Source organism: Rhineura floridana, chromosome 10 (genome assembly GCF_030035675.1).
Source record: "Rhineura floridana isolate rRhiFlo1 chromosome 10, rRhiFlo1.hap2, whole genome shotgun sequence".
Classification (NCBI taxonomy): Eukaryota; Metazoa; Chordata; class Lepidosauria; order Squamata; family Rhineuridae; genus Rhineura; species Rhineura floridana.
The window spans coordinates 85,807,150-85,819,536 of record NC_084489.1 but is presented as its reverse complement, the minus strand read 5'-3'; the positions used below and the strand labels follow the sequence as shown (position 1 = coordinate 85,819,536).

General features: G+C 51.4%; 1 protein-coding gene across 2 annotated transcripts in view; it reads right to left on the bottom strand.

Annotated features, from left to right (window-relative positions):
* WNT9A (Wnt family member 9A) overlaps positions 1–10,632 on the bottom strand; it is a 76,709-nt gene extending 66,077 nt beyond the window's left edge. The window contains exon 1 of one of the 2 annotated variants that reach the window (XM_061586888.1): positions 10,461–10,632. In XM_061586888.1, coding sequence (XP_061442872.1) covers positions 10,461–10,564 — 104 coding nt within the window. In that variant the 5' untranslated portion in view covers positions 10,565–10,632. The remainder of the gene's footprint in view (positions 1–10,460) is intronic. The other variant, XM_061586889.1, reaches the window with a different exon arrangement.
* Positions 10,633–12,387: the final 1,755 nt, after the last annotated feature.

Below are 12,387 nucleotides of genomic sequence, written 5' to 3'. Positions count from 1 at the left end.
AATTTCTTCGTCGCCTATCTGGCCGATGGCCACTCTAGGCGACTTACAAATTTGTTAGAATACAATTGATAAAATATAATAATACAATATAAAAACAATACATCTGCAGCAACAATATTAAAACTGGGCAGGAGGCATTACAGTTATAACAATTAACCCTCCCCAGATACCCCGAAGGCCTGCTGAAAGAGCCAGGTCTTTAAGGCTTTCCGAAACACATTTAGGGAAGAGGCGTGCCGGAGATCTTGTGGGAGGGAGTTCCAAAGAGTGGGGGCCGCCACTGAGAATGCCCTCTCTCTAGTACCCACCAATCTGGCTGTTTTTGTTGGTGGGATTGAGAGAAGGCCCTGTGTGGCCGATCTTGTCGGGCGGCATAATTGGTGGCGTTGAAGGCGCTCCGTGAGATAAACTGGGCCGAAACTGTGTAGGGATTTAAAGGTCAATACCAACACCTTGAATTGGGCTCGGAAAACAACTGGTAGCCAGTGTAGGTCGAACAACACTGGTGTGATGTGATCTCGGCGGCGACTATTCGTAAGTAGTCAAGCCGCCGCATTTTGTATCAGTTGTAATTTCCGGACCGTTTTCAAGGGTAACCCCACGTAGAGCGCATTACAGTAGTCCAAATGAGAGGTGACCAGGGCGTGTACCACTAGTGGGAGCTGGTGAACAGGAAGGTAGGGTTGCAGCCTTCGTATGAGGTGTAGTTGGTACCAGGCTGCCCGGCTCACTGCCGAAATCTGAGCCTCCATGGACAGCCTGGAATCAAGCACAACCCCAAGGCTGCGGACCTGGTCCTTTAGGGGTAGACTCACCCCGTTGAACTTCAGGTCAATGTCGTCCAACCTTCTCTTGTCCCCCACAAGTAGTACCTCGGTCTTATCAGGGTTCAACTTCAGCTTGTTCCTTCCCATCCATCCACTCACGGATTCCAGGCACTTGGACAAGGTCTCCACAGCCAACTCCGGTGAAGATTTAAACGAGAGATAGAGCTGAGTGTCATCCGCATATTGATGACACTGCAGCCCAAATCTCCTGATGATTGCCCCCTGCGGCTTCATATAGATGTTAAATGGCATGGGGGAGAGGATAGAGCCCTGTGGCACACCACAATTGAGAGGCCAAGGGTCTGATACCTCCTCCCCCAACGCTACCTGTTGGTACCTGTCGGAGAGAAAGGAATGGAACCACTGTAATACAGTGCCTCCAATTCCCAATCCCTCCAGGCGAAGCAGAAGGATACTGTGGTCGACAGTATCAAAAGCCGCTGAGAGATCGAGGGGACAAGAAAGGTGGATTCTCCCCTATCTAATGCCCTCCTCAAATCATCTACCAGAGCGACCAAGGCTGTTTCAGTTCCGTGACCAGTCCTGAAACCCGATTGGTATGGATCCAAATAATCCGTTTCATCCAAGTGTGCTGACAACTGGTTGGCCACCACTGGCTCAATGACCTTGCCCAGAAAAGGTAGATTCGAAATTGGGCGGAAGTTATCGAATACTTGGGGATCCAAGGAGGGCTTCTTTAAGATGGGCTTTACAATTGCCTCCTTGAAGGCTGATGGCATCACGCCCTATTTCAAGGATGCGTTTACCACCGCTTTGATCCCCTCGCCCAATTTCTCTCTGCAGCTCACAAGGAGCCACGAAGGGCAAGGATCAGTAAGACAAGTGGTTGGCTTCACAGATGAAAGCACCTTGTCCACTTCCTCAGAAGGGAGAAGCCGAAACCGATCCCAATTTACCGGCATGCAACTGGCCAACTCTGGTTCATCCACTGTGTCCACGGCGCACGGGATCGAGCTCCGTAAGTGTTCGATTTTATCGGCGAAGTGTTTTGCTAATAAGTCACAGAAGGCCTTTGACTGTTCCAAGGGTTCCTGAGCAACTGGACCGACCAGGCTTCGGACCACCTGGAACAGCCTCCTGGGACAGCACTCCGCAGACGCAATAGAGGCAGCAAAGAAAGCCTTCTTTCCTACCTTTATTGCCACTTGGTAGGCAGCTACTGCTGCTCTAACCTGTGTCCGGACATCTTCGGAGCGGGATTTCCGCCACCGGCGCTCTAGTCATCTCACCTCCTGTCTCAGACTACGCAACCGCGGTGTATACCATGGTGCTAGCTGAGTTCTATTCAGGGGGAGAGGACGTTTCGGAGCCACCCGGTCTAATGCCCTGATGATCCCCACGTTCCACTCCTTCACCAGGGTTTCGACCAGGCGACCTTCAGCAGGTTCCAATTCCCCAAGCGCAGTCAGGAATCCATCCGGATCCATCAGGCGTCTGGGGCGGACCATTTTAATAGGTCCTTCACCCCTGCGGAGGGGGCATGGCAACGAGAAGTCCATATTTACCAGGTAGTGGTCTGACCATGACACAGGAGTGGCAAGAATCACTCCCAACTTCAGACCACTTCTCTCCTCTCCCAGGACAAATACTAGGTCGAGAGCATGACCGGCTACATGGGTGGGCCCAGTATTACTTAGGTACAGTTCCCAGGAAGCCATGGTTTCCAGGAAATCCCGAGGGGCTCCAGTGAGAGCGGCCTCGGCATGCAAGTTAAAGTCACCCAGAACTAACAGCTCTGGGGACAATGCCCGTACAGCCAAGACCACCTCCAGCACCTCGGCCAGGGAATCTGCCGTGCAGCGGGGTGGGCGGTACACCAGCAAGATCCCTAAACTGCCCTTCGGGCCCAACCTCCAGTACATACAATCAACAAATTGAGTCCTATGGAGGGGAGGTCTGGCAAAAACCAAGGACTCTCGATAGATGACTGCCACACCCCCTCCCTGCCTTCCCACCCTCAGCTGCTGTGCGTAACGGAAACCTGGCGGACACATGGCCTCTAGAATTGGAGCAGAGGCTTCGTCCAGCCAAGTCTCCGTAATACATGCCAGGTCTGCGCGCCCATCCAAGATCATATCATGGATGAGCGAGGTTTTCTGAGCCACAGACCTGGCATTACATAACAGCAGTCGAAGGTCGGTAGGAACCTTGCGTCCCCCAGTTTCCGTCTGGTTCTGAGCAGACCCGGAACATGGGATGGATATAATGCATCTGTCCCGTGTTCCCCTATTCCGGCGTGGTCTGCTAGCAGCACCCTTCCAGCGCCTGCCGCCCAAACTTCCTATAACTTGGCCCCCCACCTCCCTCTCCGGCTTGCACATGCCTCAATCCCTATCTGCTTATCAGCAGGCCACCCACCCTAATAAAATTAGTCTGGAGACCCGCCTCCGTACCCTATAGCAGCAGTATTTACTAATTTAAAATAAAGTAATTAACCCAATTAATTAATTAATTAAACTAATTAAATTACATCAAATTAAATTAATTAACTAAATCAATACAATTCAGTCCATACACATTCACACATTCATACAACTATACATCCATACATACACCAATTTAAAACAGGAACCGGGTTATGATAGCCATTCATCTCAACCAGATCAACACACCAACGCAATCCCGCACTCTGTGCGCGTAGGAGCAGGCTCCGGGATCTCTCCTAAACAGTCAGATGGCAGTGGTGACAAAAGACATAGGCCACCAACAGGAAGCAACAATCGCAGCAGCGATGATGGAAAAACATAAACACAGCCGCAAAAACGCCAGAAGTAGCAAGGAACAAAGCTGCCACCGCCACGGGGCACAGGCTGCAATGCAGGGTGAAGCTCCTAGCAGGGGCAGCAACAAGGGCCTGATCTGCCGCGGCGACAGAAACAGGAGCGGGCGGACCACCCAGCAACGGCCAGTCGCAGTCCCGGCAAGCGACAGACGTTACCCAGCCGCAGCAACGACCGACAAACCAGCAGCAGCAGCAACATGGGAACACAGCAGGCACAGGAATAACGCAGCAGCGACAGATGAGGAGACAGTGGTCACTGGTGCCCATTGGGACTCATGAAGCAGAAGGCAAGGAGTCCAAACAGTAGGTGGAGCCAAGCCAATGACAGTAAGAGTCAACTAATTCCAGTATTGTCCCACATCAGTGGAGGCTCATGGCTCCAATGTCAGTGGGGCAGTGAATCCACTCTGGATTTCAGTCCAAGGGCTTTGCACATGCCATGACATCACGGAAGCTCAGCCAATTGCAAGGAAAGGATGCTGCAGAAACTCAGCACTGCCGTTTTTTAGCTCTATTGCAGGGCAATTATTGACAAAGCTATGATCCAAACCCACAAGGCATCTTTTGACCCAGCCAAGCCTGTCGCGGGCCAGTTGACACTGAATCTTCAAGACGGTCACAGCCTTGCAAGTTGATTCACACAAAGGGCGACTTCCCCAGTTGCTAACGCTGGGAACCAAGTCATAAGAGTCAACCGTGACAGATGTTTGGCCAGACCATCCACCCAATTGCCACCAGGTTCCAAGGGACATTTCCATGCAACGTGTTCCAAGCAGCTGTAGCCAGAACAGACTGGGAGGAAAATTTCAAGCATCTTCACAGCTTGCTCATTTCTTAACAAAACCTCTTCTGGGAGACAAGAGCCACGTTAAAAAGCTTTTCAACACAACAAACCGCCCAAGCCGCTTTGGCAAAACTTCACAGCACAAGATGCAACCTGCCCCCAAGCAGCAATGAAGACCTGTTCTGCCCGAGGAATTTTATATAGCCATTACCCCAAAAAACCTCCTGCCTTCACTATTTGGCCCACTCCCCCATGCCTTGAACTACCTCAGTCCCTCCCTTCAATGCCTTCCTCAAAAATCAACCTTGTCCTCCCAGGAGGCCTCTAGCTCTGCTTTTCCCACCCTTTGGATCCCCAGATGTTGCTGGACTGCAAGTCCCACCAGCCCCAGCCAGCAAGGCCAATGGTCAGAAATGATGGGGACTATAGTCTAGCAACATGCGGGAACCCCAATGCTGGGGAAGTCTGCTCTAATTTAACCCCAGAGCCTTCATCTCAAAGCAAAATCGTGCCTTAAAAAAATTAAGTAAGAGGCCAGCTGCAACAGACATCTCTAGGAGCCAATAAGTATGAAAGGGGAGAGTGTTAGCTACTGAGAAAAGTCTTCTCAGTGGCCGACTCGCCTCCTTTCACTCTGATTGGCTCCAATCAGCAGGAAAGGTCAAGGAAGCATATTAGAAGATTCTTCTCAGTGGCTAAGATACTGCTCTTTCATGCCAATTGGCTCACAGGATGCTGGAGACACAGGGACCCTGCTCCCAAAAAAGGAAGGGTCTAAGACCCCCCGACAGCCTGGACAACTACCCCCCTGAGTGTGCCAACCAGATGCCTATGGGAAGCTCACACATGGGGCATGAGCTCATCCGCATTCTTCCCTTTTGCGGTTTCTAGCAACTGGTACTGCCTCCAAAAGCAAAGGGAGAACAAACCCATCCCACATGCAGGACCGAAGTGCATCGCAACAGCATTTGCTCACACTCACCCACGCTGCCTCTGCTACTCCCATCCATCCACTCTTAGAAACGCCCCCTCCATTGCCCGGGAACTTTTGCTTACTCTGCCCCACACACTTTTGACACTCTTACGACATCCAAGCCAGCTCACAACATTCTGTCCACCTGCCCGCAGGCCGTCACCCGACAGCATGACCAAGAGCACAAGGCAGGAAGAAGCAAAGCAAAGAGGAGCAGGTTTGATTGGGGCAGATCACCAGCCAACAGGCTTCTCCCCCACAAGAGCCCAGCTGGGTCACACCAGCCTGACACCCTCCAGATGTCTTGGGACTACAACTCCCATCAGCCCCAGCTGATACAGCTGCGCTGGCTGGAACTGATGTAGTCCAAGACATCTGGAAAGGCAACAGGTTGGCAGAAGACGGGACATTTTTTGTGCCCAACAGCCAACCAGAACAGCCTTTGGGAATCCCACAAGCAGAAGATGAAGCCATCAGTCTCTCGCATTTGCCAGCCACCAACTGGTATGCAGAGTTATCAGCATTCATGGACTCAGCCACCTCCACAGGGCCTTTGAAGAGGTTTCAATGTTTCTGCAAGGCAGACCTTCTCCAAAGACACCCCCAGACCACACACAAATGCCCATTTAGGTAATGTGCTATAAATGGAACTCTTTCACTAAGGGGGTGCAATGCACCCACACGCATCAACCACAACCCTGCAGTGTGCTGGCTTTCCCAGTCACTGCAAAAGGCATTGCACACATACATTAAGTGGGCTTCCCAACATGTTTTGCCCTATGCAGATCATCACATGCGCCAACAATCACATCTATTCCACTGCATCTGGCATATGGACCCCTCTTGTCCATGCATAAAAAAGATCCACTGATGACTGCTATGTACTCAGAAGCACTTTCCGTGTGTGACATTCTTGGGGAGTGCAAGTCATCGAGTAAGAAATGGATTTAAAAGGGAGGCAAGAAAGGGTCATGCTTCAAGCCGAGGACTTTGGCAGGTTGAAGAGGTGAAAGCCAATGAAGGAAACAGATTAAAGTAAACCCCTTGCATTTTAGTTTCATTTTTTGCCCTATAAAGAAGCCTCATCTTGCTATGGTATTTGGGGTGGCGGGGGGTGGGGTGGCTATTCGCCTCAGATTCCAGCCTACAGAGAATGGATCCTCCCAGAGAGAGAAACAAAATAAATAGGAATGAACAAGTAGAGGGGAGGGAGGGAGAGTGCAAAAAGAAACTTTCCCATGAAAATATTTTATTTTCTTAGAGAACAGGATACACCTGCAAGTCTTAACACCAGAGGGTAGCTGGGTTTGTTTGCTTTTTTAATTCATGGATGAATGGACCCCTCTGCTGGCAAGTGTGGGAACTGCACTTCAAACCATCTGCTCCCCTACCTCAACCAGCGAGTTTAGCAAGAGGCAAGGAATCATAGAACAGTGGAGTTGGAAGGGGCCTATAAGGCCATCCAGTCCAACCCCCTGCTCAATGCAGGAATCCAAATCAAAGCATTCCCAACAGATGGCTGTCCAGCTGCCTCTTGAATGCCTCCAATGTTGGAGAGCCCACTACCTCCCTAGGTCATTGGTTCCATTGTCATATGGCTCTAACAGTTAGGAAGTTTTTCCTTAAAGCCGATTTTATACACAGCATCAGAGAGGCACCCCCAATTGCCATTAGACCTAATTCAAAGAAGGAGTAGTCCAATAGTAGATCAGAGAGCCACAGGAGTGTGCATGATCAAACAGGAGTAAATTAGGTATATTGTCCATAAACATGGGATGATGTGCCAGGGGTGGGAGGGGGGAGAGCTGCAAGACACCCAGCATGCAGCATTTTTGCTCCTCTTTTGCCCCTCCCAGAGGGAGGGATCTGCAACAGCCAGAAGAGCCCTTTCGACCTATGACAGCTCCCCACCCAATTTGCATTTTCAGAAAGGAAGTTGCAGAAACCAGAGCAGGCAAAAAAAAAAAATCCAACATACCAGCCTGCCGGGGGTGGGGAGGGGGAGGAGGAGAGATCTACTTCCATGACAGGCTAGAAAGTTCTTTTGGGGGGGGGGGAGAGGGTGAACTTTCCCAGACGTGGAAAGAGTCTTATGAAATACAGGAAGAAAAAAAGCTTATTCTTGCTTTTCTTTGATTTCCTGCCCACCAAATGCCAGCACTTGGAAACACATGCTAGGAGTAATCACTACGGCTGGGGCGGGGGGGGGAGAAGAGAGATGCAGTAGCCCCATGCCCCCCTCCACGGCTACCAGAAATGCACCCAGACCCCTCCAGAAATGCATTCCCTGGGCCCTTGGAAGAGAAGCCTCACACGCACTGTCCACAGCACCCAGCAACGTTGCACTCCCCAAAGATAAAACTCACTATAATTGGGATTCTTAAGGACCGCGATGCTTATTTCCGCAAGATCCCAGCCTAAGTTGCAGAAGTAGTTCTGCCAGCTCTTTCCAGGGGCTTCTTACCACCCATTTGCAAAGTGCCTTTCACCTCCAGCTCAGAAATGAACTTCATACTGAGTCAGACCATTGGTCCATCTATCTCAGTGTTGTTTGCACTGACTGGCAGGGACTCCCCAGAGTTTCAAGCAAGGGGTCCCTCCCAGCCCTATCTGGAGTTGCTGAGGATTGACCCTGGGACCTTCTGCATGCAAGGAAGATGTCCTCCCAAGGAGCAGAAGCCTGTTCTCTTCCAAGCCATCCTAGACCTGCACGGAATAAGAGGACTATGTCCTTTGGGGACTGGTTTGTAAGGCTGAACCGATCCAAATTTTAATAAGAGACCCACTACCAAAAAGAAAACAATCTTCGTCTGAAACCCTCCCTCTTTTTTTCATCTCATTTACGTGGTCAGTCTCACTACTGCGGAAAACAGAAGAGAGATGCCAATTGAGATGCCCCCATTTGTCCTGCAATGAGCCCTCCGCCTCACAAGGTAGCGCCATCTGACCCTTTAGGGGACGACCTGTCCCATGACCCCTGGTAGAAATCTGGTGTGTCTTCCCGCTTCCTAATGGAGTCATCAGCAGTAAACTGCAGGGCCAGCAAAAACCAGGAGACAGAAAGGAAGAAGGGACCACAGATATGTGAAAACCAATGTCAGCTTGCAGAACCAGGCCGCTAAATCTTACAGAAGAGAAAAATAAATAAGAGTGTGTCCAGATCAGCACAATGTCTTATAGCAAACCTGTCCCTCTTGAAGCCTCCAGAGAAATGCGGAGCGAGACAAGCAATGCATACTCTTCCAGAATGCAAGGGGGGGTGTCTTTGCCTAAAGCTAGCATCACAGACAGGGAGCCCAGCACAAGGGAGGGGGGTCATTTATAGAGAGCCAAATCAGCCACACACACCCAACCTTTGCCACCTCTCCCTGAACACCCACTGTAATACCTTTAGCCTGGGAAAAGACACCTTGTTATTTCGAGATCAGGAAAGGTAACTGGGAGGGCAGCGGGGAGCACAAAACCATCTTTGGACACACCTGGGGAAGAGTGACTGCATCTCTTGGGGACAGGGGAGGCACAATTCTTTTAAAAGAGCAGTAGAGGGGGCAAGGCAGGGAATCAAGCAGGATATTTGCTTTTTACACCCCATTGAAAATCCTATTCATAGGGTCGCCATAAGTCAGGATCGACTTGAAGGCAGTCCCTTTCCATTTTTCCAGAGAGCAACACGATTGAGCAGGGAAATGTGCATCAAAAAGCATCCCATGCCCCTGACACACCTTCATTCAACGCAATCAGATTTCTTTTTTTAAGGAGGTTGGCTCTCCAAGTTGTGCATGGGACACGGAATTAGAAATGAGCCTGATGGATGAGACCCCAAATGCTTCCATGGGGGGGGGGGCAGGGGAGAATAAAGAGGATTACTCTGTACAGTAAACAGCCCCGATTCCATCTGCAGAAGAACCAGAGGGGCGGGAAGGCAGGTGAAAGATGCATGCGAAGGGCTTTTGGAGAAAGAGCCGGCAGGTAGAAGAAGGTGGCTGACCCCCAGGGCGCGCATTTATACTTGGGGGGGGGTCTGGGAAACGTTTCCTAGCGCGACCGAAGTAGGATGTGTGGTGGGTTGTGGCGTGGGCGAGGGAAGCGATTCATAAGAAGGAGACATTAGGAAAGGGGAAATGCAGATTGCACCGGGGAGGGGGCGTCAAGCCACACAAGAAAGCGCTTTTTTGCGGCATGATTTTTGCGCGCCGCAGAGAAGCGCTCGCGGCTCGTGCCGCCGCCGCCGCAGGAACCTGCCGCTTTCTGTTGGAAGGTGACGCGGGATTAAGGGGCACTCCTCAGGGAGACAGAGGCGGCCGGCCGGCCCGCGGCCAAGTCACGCTAGGGAAGGTGGGGGGCGGCAGGCGCCCTACATCCAAACCTCAGGGAAGGCGCGAGAAAGCGCGCGGCGGCTCTTACGCGCAGCCAAAGTTGCAAATGCAGGGCTTGCAAGCGGCACCCCGGAGAGGCGGAGGTCCTCACGGGGAAGGGGCCGGTTTGATGGCACGGGGATGGGCGCACGCAGCGAGAAAGAGAGCCTTGCAAAGCAAAAAAAAAAAAAAGTCGCAGCAGTAAGAGCTTTTTGGAAGGCAGGAAGGGGCAAAGTTGCAAAAGGCGAGCCAGGCTTCCATAAAAGCTCGTTGAAAAGTTGTCAGCAGGTTTCCTCAAAAGCCGCGCCGCGCGCGCCGCGCGCGCCGCGCCCCCCCCCCACCAGTGCTTTGCTCGCGAGGAAACGCGGACAGGGGCTGCCGCCGGAGCCGGCCAGCCCCCGCTCCCCATACACAAACCCCAATACTGGGCGACGCTTTGCTTCCGAGCTAGCCAGCACCGAACCACCGCGGCCTCGCTTCCACGCGGCTCAGCGCGCACGCTGCTGCAGCCCGATCTAAGGGAGTCGGGCCCCGCGGCAAGACCGCGGAGGGACCCCGGGCTCCCTTACTCCCGAGGAAGCGCGCTCTAGCGCTGCACCGCGACCCGATCGCCTGCAGAGTCAGACCCCGTCGAGGTGGAAGCGGAGTGGTGGGGAGCCCCGATCCTACGCCCGCTTGACCCCCGAAGCGAGGTACCCTTCCCCGAAGTAGGGCTTACCCGAAGTAGGCAAGGGAGGGTCCCGGGGCGCCGGCGAGCAGCACTAGGAGCGCGCAGGAGGCGGAGAAGCAGAGCCAGCGGAGCAGGCGGTGTCCATCCAGCATTTTGCTGCGGCGCGCGGGCTGACCATCTCGTTCTTTCCCCTGCGGAGCCGGATCAGCGGGCGGGTGGCTCGAGGCGCCCGCTTTATAGGCAGCCGTCGGCTGCCCGAGCCCAGCTGGGAGGCGGGGGCGGGGCGGACGCTGAGGAGGCCAAGCCGAGGGGGCGGGGCCAGACCCAGAGGCCCCGCCCTGCCCCTCTTCGGCTCCACCCCCACCCGCCCTCCTTCCCGGGCAGAGCGAGGAATAAGCCGCTTCGCGTTTGCAAAGTCGGCGAGCGTCGGATCCGAGGGCGGACAGACGAAGAGGAGAGAAAAATTGGCGTTTCCGGACGGTAGAAGCCCCTGCCGACATTGCACTGGTTTCGACGCCTGCTAAAAACTTTTTTTTTTTGGCATGCTCTGACTAAACTTGGAGTTTTATTATGCAGGTTTTTTTAAAAAAATTGTTAATTTTATCTACATTTTCGTCATTTGATGGATGTGACTGTGTTCATTGCTATTTTTAATGATTATTTGGTCCCATTTTATGTAAATGTTATGTAGAGATGTGTTGTTTTAATGGAGTATATCTGTTGCAGGCTTTTTTTTAAGCTGTTTTAATTATATTGTCTACATCGCTTTCAGACTCATCTGTGGAAGACGACTGATTGATTAATTAATTAATTATGAATCTTGCATAGCAGCAAATGTGAAAAGGGCCAATTCTGTGCTAGGCATGGTTAGGAAAGACTTACTGCTGGTGTCATGATGCCATTATTTATTTATTTATTACATTTATATCCCACCTTTCCTCCAAGAAGCTCAAGGGGGTGTACATGGTTCTCCCCTCCCTATTTGATCCTCACAACAACCCTGTGAGGTAGGTTAGGCTGAGAGGCAGTGACTGGCCCAAGGTCACCCAGTGAGCTTCATGGCTGAGTGAGGATTCGAACCCTGGTCTCTCCCCTGTCATAGTCCAACACCCTAATCATTACAGCACACTGTCTCTCAAATTATACAAATACTGTGTACCGTTCTGGTCACCACACCTCAAAAAGGACATTGTAGAGCTAGAAAAGGTGCAGAAATGGTCAACTATAGCTATCAAGGGGATGGAGCGACTCCCAAGGAAAGGTTAGAACATCTGGAGCTTTTTAGTCCCACTGAGATCAACAGGGGTTCTAGGGAAGTGTACAAAAGATTTTAGCCATGCAATATTTCCTTTCCAAAATACTCTAGACCCTGGGCATGTTCTGCTGCCACCAGAAACAGATCTAGGACTCCCACCTAGGAACTCCAGATATTCTGCCTTGAGTTTTGCATCAGAAAGATGGTATATATATATATATATATATATATATATGATAAATACAAAGGAGGAAATACATTTAAAGTACACCGAAGTCACATTATTTCTCCCCAAAGAGTCCTGGGAATTGTAGTTTATCCCTCATGGAGCTAGAATTCCCAGCAGCCTTGACAAAGCACAGTTCCCAGGATTCTTTGGGGGAAGTCATGTGCTTTAAATATATGATGCAAATGTACCCTTGGATCTGGAAACTGTAATCCCTGGGATGTGGGGATTCTCTCTGGTGAGTGGCCCAACCCATTCTGCTTGGGGGCCCTTGCAGCCATTCTTGCTTCATAGATTCAAAGTTTAGACACAGGCATTGAACTCTGATGCCCAGACGAAGCTCTGGCAAAAAAAGAGTAAGCCCTCCAGTGCAATCCTGTGTAGGTTTTCTCAGAAGTTAGTCCCTGTGAATTTTATGGGACTTCCAAATAAGCATGCATGCATAGGATGGCACCCTTAGTTTAGGCCCTAAGCCCGGAGTACAGAACCTACAG